At 57.0% G+C, this 23,339-nt stretch overlaps 1 protein-coding gene across 1 annotated transcript in view; it reads right to left on the minus strand.

The window, feature by feature from the left end:
* Positions 1–1,185: 1,185 nt before the first annotated feature.
* LOC119958300 (guanine nucleotide-binding protein G(I)/G(S)/G(T) subunit beta-2-like) overlaps positions 1,186–23,339 on the minus strand; it is a 45,774-nt gene continuing 23,620 nt past the window's right edge. Inside the window, exons 2-5 of the mRNA XM_038786736.1 lie at positions 14,327–14,459; positions 8,911–8,949; positions 3,370–3,476; positions 1,186–1,342 (exon numbers count right to left, since the gene is read on the minus strand). Of these exons, the coding sequence (XP_038642664.1) occupies positions 1,186–1,342; positions 3,370–3,476; positions 8,911–8,949; positions 14,327–14,383 (360 nt within the window). The 5' untranslated portion in view covers positions 14,384–14,459. The remainder of the gene's footprint in view (positions 1,343–3,369; positions 3,477–8,910; positions 8,950–14,326; positions 14,460–23,339) is intronic.

The following is a 23,339-nucleotide window of genomic DNA, read 5'->3' on the forward strand; positions in this document are numbered from 1 at the left end:
GACGTCCGGCGTAGCGAAGACGTCCGGCGGATAGCGAGAGACGTCCGGCAGATAGCGAGAGACGTCCGGCGGATAGCGAGACCACATCCGGCCGATAGTGCTCCTTCTCACGCAGGCCGCACAGAAACATCGGCCCTGAGAGGACAGCTCCGGCGATAGCGAGACACGTCGCCCCCCGGATAGCGAGAGACGTCCGGCGAATAGCGAGAGACGTCGGCGATAGCGAGAGAGTACGGCGCGATAGCGAGAGACGTCCGGCGATAGCGAGAGACGTCCGGCGATAGCGAGAGACGTCCGGCGATAGAGCGAGACGTCCGGCGATAGCGAGAGACGTCCGGCGATAGCGGAGACGTCGGCGGGATAGCGAGAGACGTCCGGCGATAGCGAGACACGTCCGGCGATAGAGAGACACGTCCGGCGATAGCGAGAACGTCCGGCGATAGCGAGACACGTCCGGCGATAGCGAGAGACGTCCGGCGATAGCGAGAGACGTCGGCGATAGCGAGAGACGTCCGGCGATAGCGAGAGACGTCCGCGCGATAGTGCTCCTTCTCACGCAAGGGCCGCAGAACGGCCGGAGAGAGAGAGAGACGTCCGGCGGATAGCGAGAGATGTCCGGCGATACGAGAGACGTCCGGCGATAGCGAGAGACGTCCGTCGATAGTGCTCCTTCTCACGCAGGCCGCAGAAACGGCCGGAGAGAGAGAGACGTCCGGCGATAGCGAGACACACCGGCGATAGTGCTCCTTCTCACGCAGGCCGCAAAGAAACGGCCGGAGAGGAGAGACAGACGTCCGGCGGATAGTGCTCCTTCTCACGCAGGCCGCAGAAACGGCGGAGAGAAAAACGTACCCGGGAGAAAGAAAAAAAAAAAGTCGGCATTTAGCACGCGGCTTTCTGCGCGAGATACACGTAAATAAAAACCACCCCCCGTAGCACAAGATCGCCAAAAAAACAAATCAAGTAAATATCGCCATTGTGGCCAGCAGGACCGAGCAGAGCACGGCCAAATAAAGGTCCCATTGTGGGATAAGGCTAGCCCAGGGCAACAACTGTCTCTCAATTCCTCTCCCCCCCCCCCACCCCACCCGAGGGTCAGCAGGGCACACGCGCGCATCCTCACTAAACCCGTCACCCCAGCCGGCCAGAAGGACAGGCAGGGTCGGACATCACGCCCGGCAGATTTTAAAAGGAGCGGCGAGATGTCGCTCCGCGGCGGGGAACAGGACAGACATCTTGACCCAAACCAGCGAGGAAGGTTTCTGCGGGACCACCTACCTTATTTGTGGTGTAGCTGTCCCAGATAATTAGCTTTCCATCCTGCGACGCACTGACTAACAGCCTGTCGGAGGAACACGAGTTAAATTAATCAAGGGGGGGGGACACACACACAACCATTTCCCCGACAGACACCCCCCATCTCTCCTCCTCCCCCCCCCTCCCCCCCAAACTCCCATCAAACAGTAACATGGTCAACAAAAACCTGCATTTATAAAGCAGCCTCCGCAGGAGGTACAAACGAGGCGCAGGAGTAGGCCATGAAAATTTAAATGGCTTATTGTCACGAGTCGGCTTCTACTGTGAAGAGTCCCTAGTCGCCACATTCCGCCGCCTGTTCGGGGAGGCCGGTAGGGGGAATTGAACCCGCGCTGCTGGCCTGCCCGGGTCCGCTTTCAAAGCCAGCGATTCAGCCCAGTGAGCTAATCCAGCCCCTCGAGTCGGCTCAGCCGAGTGACCCCTGAACGTTCTCGCCGACCCCCCGATGACCTTTCACCTCCCCCTCGTCAATCGAGAATCTACCCAGCTCGGCCTTAAAAACATTCCCAGATTCCGCTGAGGAAGAGAGTTCCAGAGAGTCTCCGCCCTCGGGGAGAAAATATTTCTCCTCCTCTCCCGTCTTAAAGGGGCCACCCCTCAAAGGAAAAGGACAGCACAGGAACAGGCACTTCGGCCAGAAGGAGCTGCAACAGCAGCTGGGGACTGAAGGATCAAATGGCCCCTTTCGGTGCTGTCGCTGCAATGGAGCATGGGCCAATACAGCAGCCAATGCGTGCACAGCAAGATCCCATAAGCAGCAAGGAGATAACTTGCAAGTTAATTTGTTTTTTTCTGAAGGGGGGAGTGTTTATGAGGGGGCTGTGTGCCTGCCCAGGATACTTAGAAGCTGGTCAGCAGTAAGAGGCAGCACAAGTGGCTTCAGAGCGCCAGGGTCGATTCCCCGCCGGGTCTGTGCGGAGTCCGCACGTTCTGCCCCCGTGTCTGCGTGGGTTTCCTCCGGGTGCCCCGGTTTCCTCCCACAGTCCAAAGACGTGCGGGTTAGGGCGGACTGGCCGTGATAAATTGCCCCTTAAGTGTCCAAAAAAGGCGAGGGGGGGGGGGGGTTATTGGGCTACGGGGATAGGGTGGAAGGGAGGGTTTAAGTGGGTCGGTGCAGACTCGATGGGCCGAATGGCCTCCCTCTGCACTGTATGTTCTATGAGACCCTTCCCGTTTATCCCCCCCCCCCCCCCAAAGCAAGCAGACGAGAGACTCGGCCGCGTACCGACACCGGACGTCAGCCTCGACGGCTGCGCGGCCCAGAATCCACGCAGCACAACCCTCCCGGGAATGTGATCGGTCCAGACAGCAACGGCCCGGGCAATCGGGAGCCAGTTGCGTGGCTGAAACGGGCGGGCGGTGGAGGGGTGACGTTCCGGGCGGGGCGTCGATCCAAGGGGGCTTTTCTGGGCGGGATTTGCCGGCTCTTTGCACCGGTCCCCCTGCCACACGCGCCCCCTGGAGGGGGGAGGGTGCAGACAGCGGGAAAGGAACCGATGGGGGAATGGGAGGGACATTCCGCCACAAGTCCTTCCTGCTGCTTATTCAGTGATGTCCTAAAATTCAGCTGCGGGAGAGATGGGGGGGGGGGGGTTGTGTTTTCTTCGGGAGGGAGCCTCTGAAGCACCCGGATGAAGCAGACGTACAGAATCTCTCAGGACCCACAGAGGACGTTGCATTGGACTCGAGCAACAATCCTCACCCTGGTTTCCAATCCCTGCTTGGCCCCTCTCTCCCCCACCACCCTCCCACCCGCTCTCTAACCCAGCCCTACAATCCTCAGAGATCTCTGCACTCCTCCAATTCCGCCCTCGCGTGCGCGCAGGCCAACCTCCCTCCAAAATCGCAATCGCCTTCTGCCGCCCCGGGGCCCCCCCAAGCTCTGGAGTTCCCTCCGCGACCCTCTCCCATCCCACTCTCGCCTCTTCCTCTGCTCTTCTGCCTCCAAGTCTCGGTGTCAAACCTTCGTCCGAGGGGGCACCCCGGAAGTTTCTTTTTTAAAAAAAAAAATGTCACGCGCCGCACAAACGCAGGTTCGTCCGTCGTACGTACCTCGAGTCGGTCCCCCAGTGCATGGCGTAGATTTTGGCCAGGTGGCCCCTTAGCGTGCGCCTCGTACGCATCTGGATCCTTCCGACTGGATCGAGGGCGGCTGTGATCTGGAACAGTAGAGCACAAACGTCAGCGGCCGCTGCCGACAGCCGCGGGAAAGACCGCCACTCTCGATAACCGGACGGCGCGCGCCCGCACGCGTCGCGGACGCAGCCTGGCGGGAGTCCACAGAAGGAATTCCAGAGAGCTGGAGGAGTTTTAAAGAATTGAGCGGTAGCCAATGTGGGTCGTCGAGCACGGGGGGGGGGGGGGGGTGGGGGGAAAGAGAGCTGGGCCTACCCAGAGTTGGCAGCAGAGTTTTGGGGGAAGGAATGCGAGGGTCAGAATAGTCCAGACCAACGGCTACAGAGGCACGGGCGAGCGTTCATGTAGCGGAGGATCCGAGACAGGGTCGGGGGCGGTGATAGGAGGTGGAAAGGGCCAGGCTGCGGGACGATCGGCGCGGACACAGGAGGGCAAGTCGTGGCACCAAGAGTGGCTTTGCCAGGGAGGGAGGGAGGAGGTCAGCAGCTTAGGGGAGGGAGTTTGGGATGGGGAACCTAAACAACGACTTCAGTCTTTGCAATATTTAAACATTTGAAAGAAGATGGTCAAGAATGGAAATAAAATGCTGGGTTGTTCATGGGGGGGGCGAATGTATATGATTGTTAATATTATTGTTATTTTCGGTATTTTACTAAGGTGCGTCAATGTTGTATAAAATCAAAATTTCTCAATAAAAATTATTTTTTAAAAAAAGAATGGAAATAAAGTGGTTGAAGTTCATAAGCTCGTAAGATATAGGAACAGAATTAGGCCCATCGAGTCTGTTCCGCCATTTAATCATGGCTGATCCCAGCCTGGCCTTAACTCCACCGTCCTGCCCGTTCTCCATAATCCTTCAACCCTTTACCAATTAAAAATCGGTCTAACTCTTCCTTAAATAGTTTTTTTTTAAAACTTAAAGGGGCAGCACGGTAGCATTGTGGATAGCACAATCGCTTCACAGCTCCAGGGTCCCAGGTTCGATTCCCGGCTTGGGTCACTGTCTGTGCGGAGTCTGCACGTCCTCCCCGTGTCTGCGTGGGTTTCCTCCGGGTGCTCCGGTTTCCTCCCACAGTCACAAAGATGTGCAGGTTAGGGTGGATTGGCCAGGCTAAATTGCCCTTAGTATCCAAAATTGCCCTTAGTGTTGGGTGGGGGTTACTGGGTTATGGGGATAGGGTGGACGTGTTGACCTTGGGTAGGGTGCTCTTTCCAAGAGCCGGTGCAGACTCGATGGGCTGAATGGCCTCCTTCTGCACTGTAAATTCTATGATCTAACCAATTCATTTTTGCCAATTAAGGGGCAATTTAGCGTGGCCAATCCACCTACTCTGCACATCTTTGGGCCGTGGGGGCGAAACCCACGCAGACACGGGGAGAATGTGCAAACGCTACACGGACAGTGACCCAGGGCCGGGATTTGAACCTGGGACCTCGGCGCCGTGAGGCTGCAGTGCTAACCACTGCGCCGCCATGCTGCCCAACTCCGACTCACGTTTACTCACTGTCCCAGCATCCACCGCACTCCAGATTCACAACCCTCTGGGAGAAGTAGTTTCTCCTCGACTCGGTTTAAATTTGCTCCCTCTCATCCTGAAACTATGGCCTCTGGTTCCAGAATGCCCCATAAGTGGAAGCATCCGCTTCACGTCTACTTTATCCGTACCTTTTAGCATCTTGTACACCTCAATTAGATTTCCCCTCATTCTTCTAAACTCCAGCGAGTATAGGCCTAAACTATTCAATCACCCCTCATACGACGAATCTAGTGAACCTCCTCTGAACTGCCTCCAATACCGCTACACCTTTCCTCAAACAAGGCGACCCAAACTGTGCACAATACTCCAGGTGCGGTCTCACTAATGTCTTGTAGAGTTGCAACAGCACTTCCTTACCTTTATAAGAACTAGGAGCAGGAGTCGGCCCCTCGAGCCTGCTCCGCCATTCAATGAGATCATGGCTGATCTTTTTTTTTTTGGTTCCAGACCACACCCAATGGTGGATTGGCAATGATCAATGTGTGGGGTTACGTAGATAGGGAATGGAGTGCTCCTTCAGAGGGTCAGTGCAGACTCGATGGACCAAATGGCCTCTTTCTGCACGCAGGGAGTCTATGGAGTGTCACGTTACCAAGTCGGTGATGATATGTTTACTTGTTGGTGACTGAAGTCAGGAGGAGTTTGTTCACTAACTCGGCATTTTCCTTTGCAGCTTGAACTGTTAAACGTTACCGTCCCGAGCGTACAACCTCCTGCCCCGGCAAACTTACACGGAGAGGTCGCCGTCCCCCGTGTTGCTCAGGCTCCTCCTCCTCCTCGGCCGCTGCCGTTACATGGCTGATCTTTTGTGGACTCAGCTCCACTTTCCGGCCTGAACACCATAACCCTTAATTCTTCAAAAAACTATCTTTATCTTAAAAACATTGAATGAAGGAGCGTCAACTGCTTCACTGTTATACTCTTTATCCTCGGTTCCTTTAGCTAGAAATGACAACGTTCCATTTGGAACATAGAACATAGAACAGTACAGCACAGAACAGGCCCTTCGGCCCTCGATGTTGTGCCGAGCCATGATCACCCTACTCAAACCCACGTATCCACCCTATACCTGTAACCCAACAACCTCCCCCTTAACCCTACTTTTATTAGGACACTACGGGCAATTTAGCATGGCCAATCCACCTAACCCGCACATCTTTGGACTGTGGGAGGAAACCGGAGCACCCGGAGGAAACCCACGCAGACACGGGGAGGACGTGCAGACTCCACACAGACAGTGACCCAGCCGGGAATCGAACCTGGGACCCTGGAGCTGTGAAGCATTTATGCTAACCACCGTGCTGCCCTGCTTTCCTTGTTATCTGCTGCACCTGCACGCTAGTTTTCTGTGACCCATGGACCAGGACACCCAGATCCCTCTTTATCGGAGCACCCCGAAGCCTCTCCCTATTGAGATAACAAGTTGCCTTCCCATTTTTCCGACTCACAATGCCCGACCTCGCACTTATCCATGTTAAACTGCCCCTGCCACATTTTGGCCCACTCTCCTGACCGACCGAGATCCATCTGAAAGGTTCTTATTTCCCTCGTCGCAACTCACTGTCCCACCTATTTTAGTGCCGCCTGCAAATTCTGTTAGAGCTTTCTATCCCTGCCTCCAAGCCGTTTATTCAGACGGTAAATAGCTGCAGGCCCCTGCAGCAGAAGCCAATGAACAAAGAGTTTAAGGGTGCAGGTTTGGAGAAGCAATCTCCCTCGCTGACATGTAGGAAGGGGTTTGTAAATCACAGAAACACCGTGCGTTCTGAAGCTTGGCGATTCTCCACGGCAGAGGGCTCAGCTGTAGAGTACATTGCAGACATAAGCTGACGGATTGTTGGAGATCACGGGAATTAAGGGATATGGGGACAATACGGAAGGTTGGGGGGGGGGCGAGTAGAGGATGGGCTATGATAGTAAGTGAACGAAGAAGGGGCCGAGTGGCCTATCCTTGCCCCTATTTCCCCCCCCCCCAACCTCTTTAAATCATAGAATTTACAGTGCAGAAGGAGGCCATTCAGCCCATCGAGTCTGCACCGGCTCTTGGAAAGAGCACCCTACCCAAGCCCACACCCCCACCCTATCCCCGTAACCCCACCCAACACTAAGGGAAATTTTGGACTTGAAGGGCAATTTAGCATGGCCAATCCACCTAACCTGCACATCTTTTGGAGTGTGGGAGGAAACCGGAGCTCCCGGAGGAAACCCACGCAGACACGGGGAGGACGTGCAGACTCCGCACAGTGACCCAAGCCGGGAATCGAACCTGGGACCCTGGAGCTGTGAAGCAACTGTGCTAACCACTGTGCCACCGTGCTGCCCGGTAGCACTGGACATTTGGAAATGTTTCCAGACGCCCAAAGGTGAGCACGTTAGGTGGACTGGCCGTGCTAAATTGCCCCTCGAGTGTTCCAAAAGGCGAGGTGGGGTTACGTGGAAAGGGAGGGGGGGGGGTGGGGGGGGGGGGGGGGGGGGGGGGGATTGGCCGGATGGCCTCCTTCTGCCCCGTGTTGGGGCGGGGTGGTTTCTTTTTTTTTTTTAAATAATTTTTATTGAAATTTTTCGATACAAACATTTACCCCTACTACATTTTAAATTATAACACAACAAATCCCCCCTGGAAAATCCTCCCCACGCCCTCCCCCGCGCGCACCCCCCCCCCTCTCCCCCCCCCCCTCCCCCCCCCCTCCCCCTCGCGCTACCAGTCTAGCAACCAAACCGTTTTTCCCTTTCTGCCGATGGCCTCGGGCAGTCATTGCCCGCGACCCCCCACTGACGTGCTCCCTTCGTTGCTATCCCCCCCCCTCCCTTCCCCCCCCCCCCCCCCCCTTTCTCCCCGGGTTGCTGCTGTTTCGGCCTCCAGTTCCTATCTCTGATCCAGAAAGTCAAGGAAGGGCTGCCACCGCCGGAAGAACCCCTGTACCGACCCTCTCGGGGCGAATTTGATTCTTTCCAATTGGATGAAGCTTGCCATGTCGTTTAACCAGGTGTTAACACTTGGTGGCCTTGTGTCTCTCCACTGAATCAAGATCCTTCTCCGAGCTACCAAGGACGCAAAGGCCAATATTCCGGCCTCCCCTGCCTCCTGTACTCCTGGCTCCACCCCAACCCCAAAAATCGCTAGCCCCCACCCTGGTTTGACCCTGGTTCCCACCACTCTCGATACCGTCCCCGCCACCCCCCCCCCAGAACTCTTCCAGTGCCGGGCACATCCAGAACATATGTACATGGTTCGCAGGGCTTCCCGAACACCTAACACACCTGTCCTCACCCCCGAAGAACCGACTCATCCTAGTCCCCGTCATATGGGCTCTGTGCAGCACCTTAAATTGGATGAGGCCCAACCTTGCGCACGACGACGACGAATTGACCCTCTCTAAGGCATCCGCCCATGTCCCATCTTCTATCTGCTCTCCCAGCTCCGCTTGCCACTTGTCTTTCAGCTCCTCTATCGATACCTCCTCCACCTCCTGCATTATTTTGTAGATGTCCGAGACCTTCCCTTCTCCGACCCAGACCCCTGACAGCACCCTATCACTCACCCCTCTATCGGGAAGCAAGGGAAATCCTTCCACCTGTCGTCTGGCAAATGCCTTCACCTGCAGGTATCTAAACGTGTTCCCCGGGGGGAGCTCAAATTTCTCCTCCAGCTCTCCCAGGCTCGCAAACCTCCCCTCTATGAACATGTCCCTCAGTTGCCTGATGCCCGCCCTGTGCCAGCTCTGGAATCCCCCGCCAGTGTTCCCCGGGACAAATCTGTGGTTCCCTCTCAGTGGCGCCGCCATCAGACCCCCCACTTCCCCGGGCGGGGTGGTTTCTATGGTTTCCGCCACCTCTTGCTGCGTGAGCGTACGAGGGAGGTCGGGACGGAAGCCCCCAGCAGGTCGGCGAGCAGCTTCAATCCTCTGGACGCACTCACCTGAGTCAGCGTGGAGTCCCCACATGCTTTCCTCGCGTCCTGCAACGGAAAGAGTCGCAGATTAAACAAACGACACCGGATATCCATCGACGCCACCTTTGAAAACAAAAACGTAGCATGCTCCCCCCCACGTCACATCAAATCGCCAACAGAGACGTGCGCCAATGTGAAGTTGCACCTGAAGGACTTAAAAACTGAAACGGAGTTCCGCTGAGCGATGGCGAATCCTCCCAAGGGAAGGACAGGAGCTTGGCTGGGACACGGCGAGGAGTTAACCCTGTGTGGGACAGTCTGGAGGATCTATCGGGTTGCAGTGTAGACATCCCACGAAGGTGGCCGGACCAGAGGGTCAAATTACAAGGGGGGTGGGGGGGGGGGGGGGGGAGAGAGAAATTGGTTGGAGTGTACAGGGCTACTGGAGTGTCCTCGGGCTGGCATGGGCAAGACGGGCCGCATGGCCTCCCTTGGGTGCTGCAACCCATGGTTCTATGGAGCAGGGTCGAAAACTCTGGGAGACAGAATGAAATTTGGAAACCTTCACACACACACACACACACACACACACACACACACACACACACACACACACACACACACACACACACACACACACACACACACACACACACACACACACGAGGGCAGTGGGCGTTTGGAACTCGCTGAAGGCAAATCAGATGGTGACCGGCACGGCTGCCACCACTGAGACGAGATGCAGAACTCCCCATTTTATTAACGCAAGTTAACCTCCACCAGCTGATCCCGGTTTGGGATCTGAAGCCGTTATCTCTCCAGGATGTTGTTACGGGTGGGGCCTCCGGATTGCTACTGATGCTGCGTGCCTCCTCCAATGTGCCTCGGTATCAGGCTTTTGGAAAGCTAAGAAGTGTCTTTGCGAGGCAGACACACGCGCGCAGGGGCGCAGGCGCACACAGGGGCGCAGGCGCACACAGGGGCGCAGGCGCACACAGGGGCGCAGGCGCACACAGGGGCGCAGGCGCACACAGGGGCGCACGCACACAGGGGCGCACGCACACAGGGACGCACACAGGGACACACACAGGGACACACACAGGGACACACACGGACACACACGGGGACACACGGGGACACACAGGGACACACAGGGACACACAGGGACACACAGGGACACACAGGGACACACAGGGACACACAGGGACACACAGGGACACACACACACACACAGGGACACACACACACAGGGACACACACACACACAGGGACACACACACACACAGGGACACACACACACACAGGGACACACACACACACAGGGACACACACACACACAGGGACACACACAGGGACACACACACACACACACAGGGACACACACACACACAGGGACACACACACACACACAGGGACACACACACACACAGGGACACACACACACACACAGGGACACACACACACACACAGGGACACACACACACACACACGGACACACACACACACGGACACACACACACAGGGACACACACACACACACAGGGACACACACACACACAGGGACACACACACACACAGGGACACACACACACACAGGGACACACACACACACAGGGACACACACAGGGACACACACACACACACACAGGGACACACACACACACAGGGACACACACACACACACAGGGACACACACACACACACAGGGACACACACACACACACAGGGACACACACACACACACAGGGACACACACACACACACAGGGACACACACACACACAGGGACACACACACACACAGGGACACACACACACACAGGGACACACACACAGGGACACACACACAGGGACACACACACAGGGACACACACACAGGGACACACACACAGGGACACACACACACACACAGGGACACACACACAGGGACACACACACACACACACACAGGGACACACACACACACACACAGGGACACACACACACACACACAGGGACACACACACACACACACAGGGACACACACACACACACACAGGGACACACACACACACACACAGGGACACACACACACACACACAGGGACACACACACACACAGGGACACACACACGGACACACACACACACAGGGACACACACACACAGGGACACACACACACAGGGACACACACACACACACACACACAGGGACACACACACACACACACACAGGGACACACACACACACACACACAGGGACACACACACACACACAGGGACACACACACACACACACACAGGGACACACACACACACACGGACACACACACACAGGGACACACACACACAGGGACACACACACACAGGGACACACACACACAGGGACACACACACAGGGACACACACACACAGGGACACACACACACAGGGACACACACACACAGGGACACACACACACAGGGACACACACACACAGGGACACACACACACAGGGACACACACACACAGGGACACACACACACAGGGACACACACACACAGGGACACACGGACACAGGGACACAGGGACACAGGGACACAGGGACACACACACACAGGGACACACACACACAGGGACACACACACACAGGGACACACACACACAGGGACACACACACACAGGGACACACACACACAGGGACACACACACACAGGGACACACACACACAGGGACACACACACACAGGGACACACACACACAGGGACACACACACACAGGGACACACACACACAGGGACACACACACACAGGGACACACACACACAGGGACACACACACACAGGGACACACACACACAGGGACACACACACACAGGGACACACACACACAGGGACACACACACACAGGGACACACACACACAGGGACACACACACACAGACAGACACAGACAGACACACACAGACACACACAGACACACACACAGACACACACACAGACACACACACAGACACACACACAGACACACACACAGACACACACACACAGACACACACACACAGACACACACACACAGACACACACACACAGACACACACACAGACACACACACACAGACACACACACACAGACACACACACACAGACACACACACACAGACACACACACACAGACACACACACACAGACACACACACACAGACACACACACACACACAGACACACACACACAGACACACACCACACAGACACACACACACAGACACACACACACAGACACACACACACAGACACACACACACAGACACACACACACAGACACACACACACAGACACACACACACAGACACACACACACAGACACACACACACAGACACACACACACAGACACACACACAGACACACACACACAGACACACACACACAGACACACACACACAGACACACACACAGACACACACACACAGACACACACACAGACACACACACAGACACACACACAGACACACACACACAGACACACACACACAGACACACACACACAGACACACACACACAGACACACACACACAGACACACACACACAGACACACACACACAGACACACACACACAGACACACACACAGACACACACACACAGACACACACACACAGACACACACACAGACACACACACACACACACAGACACACACAGACACACACAGAGCTGGAAGCCCAACCCAATTCATTTCACCCTGGGCTATTTCAGCTCATCGTCACTCTGGCCTCAATCCAACACCGAAACAGCAGCTTTCGAACCCACTGCGGTCCCCAGGGTGCTGTCAATCCCAGAGCTCCGCAGCCTGCCATTTGTTAGGGTACGATATTCCTACCTTGCGCACAGTGAGGGACTGAGCGCAAAATAAAACCCCGCCATTGTTTGGGAGGCCGAAACATCAGAACCAGCGGCGTGGGCGTGGGCCTGGCCACAGGATGTCCGATTCTACAAAGCAAATTATGGTGACGATGAAAAGAAGCATCCCGCAATCCCGATTTCAGGCTCCAATTCCAGTGCCTGGGAATATTGGGGTCTGAGCATCGCAGCTTCCAAATCACGATGCCCGACACTGAGCGAGAGCGAGAGGAGAGCGAGCCGTTCATCCTGCAGTTTGCTCGGAGTCCCTGCCTTGAACAGCGGGTGGCCCCGGCGGGGCGCATACACTCCCTCATTAGTATTTCACTCCCCCGCCTCGGTGCCAACTCGTCCCCTTAGTCGAGAGAGGAGGGGGATTGCAAGAGATTGCGAAGGCCCTGAAGGTTTAAACAGACAACGATCCACAGTCACCAGTCCAGCACATGGCAGGCAATCTGTAGGCTGGAAACTCCCACAAACCCAATCTCTCTCCCCCCCACCCCCCCAACCGGGTTGAGGGCTTCGGGAATCATAGAATTTCCAATGCTGAAGGCCATTTGGCCCATCGTTTTTGTGCCGGCCCTTGGAAGAAGCACACTGCTCAAGGCCCACACCTCCAGCCTATCCCCGTAACCCCACTCACTAACCTTCTTGGACGCTATGGGACAATTTGAAAATGAAATGAAAAAATGAAAATCGCTTATTGTCATGAGTAGGCTTCAATGAAGTTACTGTGAAAAGCCCCCAAGTCGCCACATTCCGGCGCCTGTTCGGGGAGGCTGGTACGGGAATCGAACCGTGCTGCTGGCCTGCTTGGTCTGCTTTAAAAGCCAGCGATTTAGCTGAGTGAGCTAAACCAGCCCTCACGTGCCCATTTAGCACGGCCAGTCCACCCTAACCTGCATGTCTTTGGAATGTGGGAGGAAACCGGAGCCCCCGGAGGAAACCCACGCAGACACGGGGAGAGAACGCGCAGACTCCCGCACGGACAGTGACCCAAGCCGGGAATCGAACCTGGGACCCTGGAGCTGTAAAGCAACTGTGCTAACCACTGTGCTACATGCCCAGGAAGAGCAGGGGGGGGGAGATCCTTCAAATCCACAGGCGCAAGTCAAACCTCAGCCTTTATCTGATGGTTCTTCACATCTTCAGCCAATGCCGTGAACTTCAATCACGCGCGTTGTAGCCAAGTCAGCCGGGACAGGGAGCTTGCCTGGTGGATGGGGATGAGGGTCCCGGGTTCGATTCCCGGCTTGGGTCACTGTCTGTGCGGAGTCTGCACGTTCTCCCAGTGTCTGCGTGGGTTTCCTCCGGGCGCTCCGGTTTCCTCCCACAAGTCCCGAACGACGCGCTTGCTGGGTGAATTGGACATTCTGAATTCTCCCGCCGTGTACCCGAACAGGTGCCGGAATGTGGCGACTAGGGGCTTGTCACAGCCACTTCATTGCGGCGTTAATGCCAGCCTACTTGTGACACTGATAAAGATCACGCGATTATGATTAGTGATGGGCAATAAATCTTGGGCCTAGTGCAGGCTCCGATCGGCCAGGCCCGCCGTTCGAATGCTCGAGCCTCCCCCAGCTCTGCCACTTACCCTTATTTGGCTCCGTAGTTGCTCGGCCTCTTGGCGTAACTGTTCCAGTTCACTCATCGTCCCCGGTCAATGCAAAACGCCCCTAAGCCCACCTCGAGTCGGCCAGCCCACCTCGAGTCGGCCAATCAGAAATCTGTGAGGGGAGGGGGAAAAAAAAAAGGTAGATTAATTACCCATTCAGGCACAGGGCGGGACGCCCTCTCGCCACCTCAGGACTCTGCAAAACGCTTCAGAGCCACCGCCGCTCCTGTACAAAAGACAGCAGCTCACCTCCCTACAGGAATCTCCCGATTATTCCCCCCCCCTCCCCGGAAAGCCACGTGGCAAAGGCAGAACTGGAGCCCAATCGTTCAAACCTTCGTTTGCGGAGATGCAGGTTACAAGCGCGCGCCTACAAACTCCGCCCGCACAGCTTCGGCCTGCCCCCACTCACTGGGGGGGGGGGGGGGGGGGCGCACGCGCCCACCACCCGTGTCCAACTGCTGCACTCGGCCACGCTCTTATTGGATGGCGCAGCAGGCGCGAGGGGCTGAATGGCCTCCTCCTGATTTGCATGTGCGTTCAGGGCCAACGGGGCATCGCCAAGGCGGAAGTCGGTAGATTCTTGACTAAACCAGGGAGTCGAAGGTGGGAAAGTGGCCTGCAGGACACAATCTGATCGGTAATGATCTGCCCGAGTAGCGGAGCGGGCTAGAGGGGCCGAATGGCCTAATGCTCGTACGCGGCACAATTCACACCAACTCTTCCCAGTTGCATTGTTTTTCAAAACGGGGTGGGGGTGGGAAGAGGGATAAACAGGGCTGTGGTTCGGCATCAACATCCCAGAGATGGCTCTCCTTCCCCCGCCCCCAGAGAACAGCTGCGGGGGTTTGTGGGCCTGGACTCGGCTCTCCCGGCTCTGGAGGGAGGGTCTTTTGCACAGCCGCCCCCTGCCGGGCGAGCGACCCGCTGAGCGGCAGGCCGAGAGAAGGCCCAGCCAGCAGCGAGAACAACAACTCTGGAGACCCGGGGGAGGGGGGGTGGCACCTCCCCAGGCTGCTCGACACACTTCCTACTTTCCGAGAAAGTTTTACAAGCAGCCACTCCCTGCTGGCAAATTCGACCCAGGTCTTGGACAGGCGTTTCGAAGGGAGAGGATGGGGGGGGGGTTGCTCCCGCTGAACATGGTCCATGGCAAGGGGGGGGGGGGTTTGAAAGCGAAGCTGCAAGCCGACTTACCCGAGGGACAGGAAGTGTTTACATCGGTACAGTTATCCTCCTCTCACACACGCACACACACACCCTCTCTCTTCCTCGACTCAAAAACAGCTCCTGGGTAGATTCAGACCATCTCCCCTTCCGTCACGGACGGCAGCAGCCCAGACGGAACACTTGAATTAACCCCCCCCCCCCCCCCCCCCCCCATCCCCCATCCTGCCGAGACACCTCTGGCGAACGGAAGCGTTTCCTTCACACACCCTACCCCCCCACCCCCCCTCTCCAAATCCGATCGCTCCCCCTCCCCACCACCAACTCAAACGCTGCTCCCTGCCGTCCAGGGAGCCCGGGGACTGCACTGCCTCATCACTGGAGACGTCTGCACTGGGCGGAGCTCTGCAGCCCCATGGAAGTGATGTTTTGGGTGTGGGGGGGGGGGGGGGGGGGGGGGTTTGTTTTCGAACCGTGCGGAAGGCAGCGGCGTTCGACTGCTGGGCCCCTGCCGCAGAAGGCTGTGGGGGCCAATTCACTAAGTGTCTTTAAGACAGAGATAGATGGGTTCTTGATGAATGAGGGATCAGGGGTTATGGGGAGGACACAGACATAGAACAGGCCCTTCGGCCCTCGATGTTGTGCCGAGCTTTGTCCAAGATCAGGCTCTCCCACTCCCTGTCATTCTGGTGTGCTCCATGTGCCTATCCAATAACCGCTTGAAAGTTCCTAAAGTGTCCGACTCCCACTATCACAGCAGGCAGTCCATTCCACACCCTAACCCAGGGGTGGGCAAACTTTTCCGTGCAAGGGCCACATTCAGAAATTCACAATTCATAAAGGGCCGCATAGTATATTAAGTAAAATAATTACTTCACCCGGTTATGATTCTGGGCACCTCATATAGAACATAGAACAGTACAGCACAGAACAGGCCCTTCGGCCCTCGACGTTGTGCCGAGCAATGATCACCCTACTCAAGTCAACGTATCCACCCTATACCAGTAAGTAACCCAACAGCCCCCCCCCCCATTAACCTTGGTGGGCCGCAGAAATACCTTTGGCGGGCCGCATGCGGCCCGTAGTTTGCCCACCCCTGCCCTAACCACTCTGAGTAAAGAACCTACCTCTGGAATCCCTCCTATATCTCCCACCCCGAACCTTATAGTTATGCCCCCTTGTAACAGCTACATCCACCCGAGGAAATAGTCTCTGAACGTCCACTCTATCTATCCCCCTCATCATCTTGTAAACCTCTATTAAGTCACCTTTCATCCTCCTCCGCTCCAAAGAGAAAAGCCCTAGCTCCCTCAACCTTTCCTCATAAGACCTACCCTCCAATCCAGGCAGCATCCTGGTAAATCTCCTTTGCACCCTTTCCAATGCTTCCACGTCCTTCCTATAGTGAGGTGACCAGAATCGCACACAATACTCCAAACGTGGTCTCACCAGGGTCATGTACAGTTGCAGCATAACCCCGCGGCTCTTAAACTCAAGCCCCCTGTGAATAAACGCTAACACACTATAGGCCTTCATCACGGCTCTATCCACTTGAGTGGCAACCTTCAGAGATCTGTGGACATGAACCCCAAGATCTCTCTGTTCCTCCACATTCCTCAGAACCCTGCCGTTGACCCTGTAATCCGCATTCACATTTGTCCGACCAAAATGAATCACCTTACACTTATCAGGGTTAAACTCCATCTGCCATTTTAGAAACAGATTTTCATAGAATTTACAGTGCAGAAAGAGGCCATTCGGCCCATCGAGTCTGCACCGGCTCTTGTAAAGAGCACCCTACCCAAGGTCAACACCTCCACCCTATCCCCATAACCCAGTAACCCCACCCAACACTAAGAGCAATTTTGGACACTAAGGGCAATTTATCATGGCCAATCCACCCTAACCTGCACATCTTTGGACTGTGGGAGGAAACCGGAGCACCCGGAGGAAACCCACACACACACGGGGAGGATGTGCAGACTCCACACAGACAGTGACCCAGCTGGGAATCGAACCTGGGACCCTGGGGGCAGCACGGTAGCATGGTGGATAGCACAATCGCTTCACAGCTCCAGGGTCCCAGGTTCGATTCCGGCTTGGGTCACTATCTGGGTGGAGTCTGCACATCCTCCCCGTGTGTGCGTGGGTTTCCTCCGGGTGCTCCGGTTTCCTCCCACAGTCCAAAGATGTGCGGGTTCGGGTGGATTGGCCGTGATAAATTGCCCTTAGTGTCCAAAATTGCCCTTAGTGTTGGGTGGGGTTACTGGGTAATGGGGATAGGGTGGAGGTGTTGACCTTGGGTAGGATGCTCTTTCCAAGAGCCGGTGCAGACTCGATGGGCCGAATGGCCTCCTTCTGCACTGTAAATTCTATGTAATCTATGTAAAAACCCTGGAGCTGTGAAGCGATTGTGCTATCCACAATGCTACCGTGCTGCCCATGATCAGCCGTGATCGACTGGCAGAGCGGACTCGATGGGCCGAGTGGCCTAAATTCTGCTCCGACGTCTCACCTTCGGCTGTCGAGCGCTCGATTTGCAGAGCGCACACGTCAGCAACCAGCTCCCTTGCCACCAAGGGGCAGGTTGAAAGCGTGCCGACGCAGGAGATCCCGTAACGAACACACTCTCGGAGGGACCTCAATGAGCAGCGAAACAGCAGCCGGGAGATGGATCGAGGCCCCCCCCCCCCCCCCCCCCCCCCGGTGATCTGAAGCCACTCCACGGGAGCACTCGAGGGGCAACCGGGTTTAAAATGCCGAAAGCTGCAGCGAAAGCATTTGAAACTTCGCCCAAGACGTAGATGTGAAACATTTCCCGATTCCATCACGAGGGAGGGGCCAACTTTGGGCCGGATTAGCGAAAGAGCCGAAAACCTATCACGCGTTCAAATCAACACGGCGTCCCCCTGCTTTTTATAACTCGAAGCCACTCCATCCTCGACGGAAGCATTGGAATGGAAAGGAGGCTCGAGGACCAAACATCCAGGTTAGGTGGACGGGCCATGGTAAATTGCCCCCCCGTGTCCAAAGATGTTCAAAATGGGTGGTCTTGCGGGGGAGGGGCCTCGGTAGGGTGCGCTCTCAGAGAGCCAGCACGGACAGGACAGCACAGAACAGGCCCTTCGGCCCTCTATGTTGTGCCGAGCATTTAAGGGCAGCACGGTAGCATTGTGGGTAGCACAATGGCTTCACAGCTCTAGGATCCCAGGTTCGATTCCCGGCTCGGGTCACTGTCTGTGCGGAGTCTGCACGTCCTCCCCGTGTGTGCGTGGGTTTCCTCCGGGTGCTCCGGTTTCCTCCCACAGTCCAAAGATGTGCGGGTTAGGGTGGATTGGCCATGATAAATTGCCCTTAGTGTCCAAAATTGCCCTTAGTGTTGGGTGGGGTTATTGGGTTATGGGGATAGGGTGGACATGTTGACCTTGGGTAGGGTGCTCTTTCCAAGAGTCGGTGTAAACTCAATGGGCCGAATGGCCTCCTTCTGCACTGTAAATTCTATGATTGTCCGAAACCAAGATCAAGCTATCCCAGTCCCTGGGACACGATGGGCTGAATGGCCTCCTTCTGCACTGTAAATTCTACGATTTCATCATGACTCCCTGCAGTGCAAAGGGAAGCCATTCAGCCCATCGAGTGTGCACTGGCCCTTGGAAAGAGCACCCTACTTCAGCCCACACCTCCACCCGATCCCCGTAAAATCTTTTTTGGACACTTAAGGGGCAATTGGAAAGCTTTGGAACGGGTGCAGAGGAGATTTACCAGGATGTTGCCTGGTATGGAGGGAAAATCTTACGAGGAAAGGCTGATGGACTTGAGGTTGTTTTCGTTAGAGAGAAGAAGGTTAAGAGGTGACTTAATAGAGGCATACAAGATGATCAGAGGGTTAGATAGGGTGGACAGCGAGAGCCTTCTCCCGCGGATGGAGGTGGCTAGCACGAGGGGACATAGCCTTAAATTGAGGGGTAATAGATATAGGACAGAGGTCAGAGGTGGGCTTTTTACCCAAAGAGTGGTGAGGCCGTGGAATGCCCTACCTGCAACAGTAGTGAACTCGCCAACATTGAGGGCATTTAAAAGTTTATTGGATAAGCATATGGATGATAAGGGCATAGTGTAGGTTAGATGGCCTTTAGTTTTTTTTTCCATGTCGGTGCAACATCGTGGGCCGAAGGGCCTGTACTGCGCTGTATCGTTCTATGTTCTAATTTATCACGGCCAATCCACCCTAACCCGCACATCTTTGGACTGTGGGAGGAAACCGGAGCACCCGGAGGAAACCCACGCAGACACGGGGGAGGACGTGCAGTGACCCCCCAGCCGGGAATCGAACCCGGGACCCTGGAGACGTGAAGCAGCAGTGCTAACCCACTGTGCTCCTGTGCTGCCCATAGGCCCGAGCGACTGATGCAGAACTATCTGAGCCCGGGTAAAAACCATGAGCACTTGCACATGCCCGGGGAGGGGTGCATGCACACTAACTTGCATCAATGGAACAGCTTTGCGATGGATCGGCACGAGAAAGAATGGGTACCATAAACAGGGACTACTCTCCTGAACAGGGGGGGGGGGGGCTTCAAACAATTTTAATTTAAATGGCGGCAGATGCCGAGGATCACTCGAAATGGAGGACAACGCTCAAACATTTGAGTCCGTAACGTTGGCGTTGAGGGCCCTCATTGTGATACGATGGTCGAGGTCAGACAGAGTGGGGGGGGGGGGGCTGATGGGAGAAAGGGAAATGGGGTGGGAAGGGAGGAGGGAGCAGGGTATTGAATATGAGCGGCCATCATCATCATGAATGGCGGAGGCAGCACAGTGGTTAGCACTGCTGCCTCACGGCGTCGAGGTCCCAGGTTCGAATCCCGGCTCTGGGTCACTGTCCGTGTGGAGTTTGCACATTCTCCCCGTGTCTGGGTGGGATTCACCCCCACAACCCAAAGATGTGCAGGGATTGGCCAGGATAAATTGCCCCTTCGTTGGAAAAAATGAATTGGGTACTCTAAATTTGTTTTTTTTTAAATCATAATGAATGGGGGACCAGGCTCGAAGGGCTGAATGGCCTCCCCCTGTTTCTATTTCCTCTGCTGTCAAACTAACTCACACCAAGTCTTGTTCACTCAACACCGACACACAGGCTCCGGGTAACACAGGCCCCCCTTCTGTTCAGAATGCTGGGTCTTCAAATCCCTCCAGGGCCTCGTTTGCCCCCCCCCCCCCCCCACTCCTCCAGGCCGACAACTCCCTCAGATCTCGTTGCACTGCTCTCGACCTGGCCTCCCGAGGAGCCCCAGGGCAACAGGAGGTGCAGAACCCCCCCCTCCCGCAAGCCCCTCGCTCGAGACTCTACCGCGTGGCCCCTCGGGGGGGGGGGGGGGGGCTCCAGTGTCACGCCTTGCTCGACAGACACGTGTCCGTGAAGCAGGGAGGGAGCTGGTTAACCAGGTTAACCGTGCTATCGAAATGCAAGCTGTTATTATTTTACAAAGGCCAAATATTCAGCACAGGGGGTGAAGGCCACCTGGCCCAATTACTCTCCGCTGCCGTTCGCTCCTTAAACAAGTCGCCCCTCCCAGCCCATCTGTCTTTCATTCCTGCTGGAGAAGAAATGGAGAAAGGCACACAGAGAGAGAGAGAATCGTAAAACCAGGAACTGACCGGTTCATTCAAAAGGGGGGATTGTAACTAACCTAAATAAGTCACCAGTCAGCAAAGAGACGATAATCTGCATGGGAACAGCAAACATGATGCCAACTACAGAAGCTTAGAGTGACAAGAGAGAGCTAGAGAGCGAGACACACACACAGAGAGCGAGAGAGAGAGAGAGAGACACACAGAGAGAGCGAGAGAGAGACACACAGAGAGAGCGAGAGAGAGACACACAGAGAGAGCGAGAGAGAGACACACAGAGAGAGCGAGCGAGCGAGACAGAGAGAGCGAGCGAGCGAGACAGAGAGAGCGAGCGAGCGAGACAGAGAGAGCGAGCGAGCGAGACAGAGAGAGCGAGCGAGCGAGACAGAGAGAGCGAGCGAGCGAGACAGAGAGAGCGAGCGAGCGAGACAGAGAGAGCGAGCGAGCGAGCCAGAGAGAGCGAGCGAGCGAGCCAGAGAGAGCGAGCGAGCGAGCCAGAGAGAGCGAGCGAGCGAGCCAGAGAGAGCGAGCGAGCGAGCCAGAGAGAGCGAGCGAGCCAGAGAGAGCGAGCGAGCGAGCCAGAGAGAGCGAGCGAGCGAGACACAGAGAGCGAGCGAGAGACACAGAGAGAGCTAGAGAGAGAGACAGAGAGAGAGAGCGAGAGAGACACACAGAGAGAGGGAGCGAGAGAGAGGGAGCGAGCAAGCCAGAGAGAGGGAGCGAGCGAGCCAGAGAGAGGGAGCGAGCGAGCGAGCCAGAGAGAGGGAGCGAGCGAGCTAACCAGCCAGAGAGAGAGAGCGAGCGAGCCGGAGGGAGCCAGAGAGAGCGAGGGGGAGGGAGGGAGCCAGAGAGAGCGAGGGGGAGGGAGGGAGCCAGAGAGAGCGAGGGGGAGGGAGGGAGCCAGAGAGAGCGAGGGGGAGGGAGGGAGCCAGAGAGAGCGAGGGGGAGGGAGGGAGCCAGAGAGAGCGAGGGGGAGGGAGGGAGCCAGAGAGAGCGAGGGGGAGGGAGGGAGCCAGAGAGAGCGAGGGGGAGGGAGGGAGCCAGAGAGAGCGAGGGGGAGGGAGGGAGCCAGAGAGAGCGAGGGGGAGGGAGGGAGCCAGAGCGAGGGGGAGGGAGGGAGCCAGAGCGAGGGGGAGGGAGGGAGCCAGAGCGAGGGGGGGGGAGGGAGCCAGAGCGAGGGGGAGGGAGGGAGCCAGAGCGAGGGGGAGGGAGGGAGCCAGAGCGAGGGGGAGGGAGGGAGCCAGAGCGAGGGGGAGAGAGGGAGCCAGAGCGAGGGGGAGGGAGGGAGCCAGAGCGAGGGGGAGGGAGGGCCAGGCGGGGGGAGGGAGGGAGCCAGAGCGAGGGGGAGGGAGGGAGCCAGAGCGAGGGGGAGGGAGGGAGCCAGAGCGAGGGGGAGGGAGGGAGCCAGAGCGAGGGGGAGGGAGGGAGCCAGAGCGAGGGGGAGGGAGGGAGCCAGAGCGAGGGGGAGGGAGGGAGCCAGAGCGAGGGGGAGGGAGGGAGCCAGAGCGAGGGGGAGGGAGGGAGCCAGAGCGAGGGGGAGGGAGGGAGCCAGAGCGAGGGGGAGGGAGGGAGCCAGAGCGAGGGGGAGGGAGGGAGCCAGAGCGAGGGGGGAGGGAGGGAGCCAGAGCGAGGGGGAGGGAGGGAGCCAGAGCGAGGGGGAGGGAGGGAGCCAGAGCGAGGGGGAGGGAGGGAGCCAGAGCGAGGGGGAGGGAGGGAGCCAGAGCGAGGGGGAGGGAGGGAGCCAGAGCGAGGGGGAGGGAGGGAGCCAGAGCGAGGGGGAGGGAGGGAGCCAGAGCGAGGGGGAGGGAGGGAGCCAGAGCGAGGGGGAGGGAGGGAGAGCCAGAGCGAGGGGGAGGGAGGGAGCCAGAGCGAGGGGGAGGGAGGGAGCCAGAGCGAGGGGGAGGGAGGGAGCCAGAGAGAGGGGGAGGGAGGGAGCCAGAGAGAGGGGGAGGGAGGGAGCCAGAGAGAGGGGGAGGGAGGGAGCAGAGAGAGGGGGAGGGAGGGAGCCAGAGAGAGGGGGGAGGGAGGGAGCCAGAGAGAGGGGGAGGGAGGGAGCCAGAGAGAGGGGGGAGGGAGGGAGCCAGAGAGAGGGGGAGGGAGGGAGCCAGAGAGAGGGGGAGGGAGGGAGCCAGAGAGAGGGGGAGGGAGGGAGCCAGAGAGAGGGGGAGGGAGGGAGCCAGAGAGAGGGGGGAGG

The sequence above is a fragment of the Scyliorhinus canicula genome, chromosome 29 (assembly GCF_902713615.1).
Source record: "Scyliorhinus canicula chromosome 29, sScyCan1.1, whole genome shotgun sequence".
Classification (NCBI taxonomy): domain Eukaryota; kingdom Metazoa; phylum Chordata; class Chondrichthyes; order Carcharhiniformes; family Scyliorhinidae; genus Scyliorhinus; species Scyliorhinus canicula.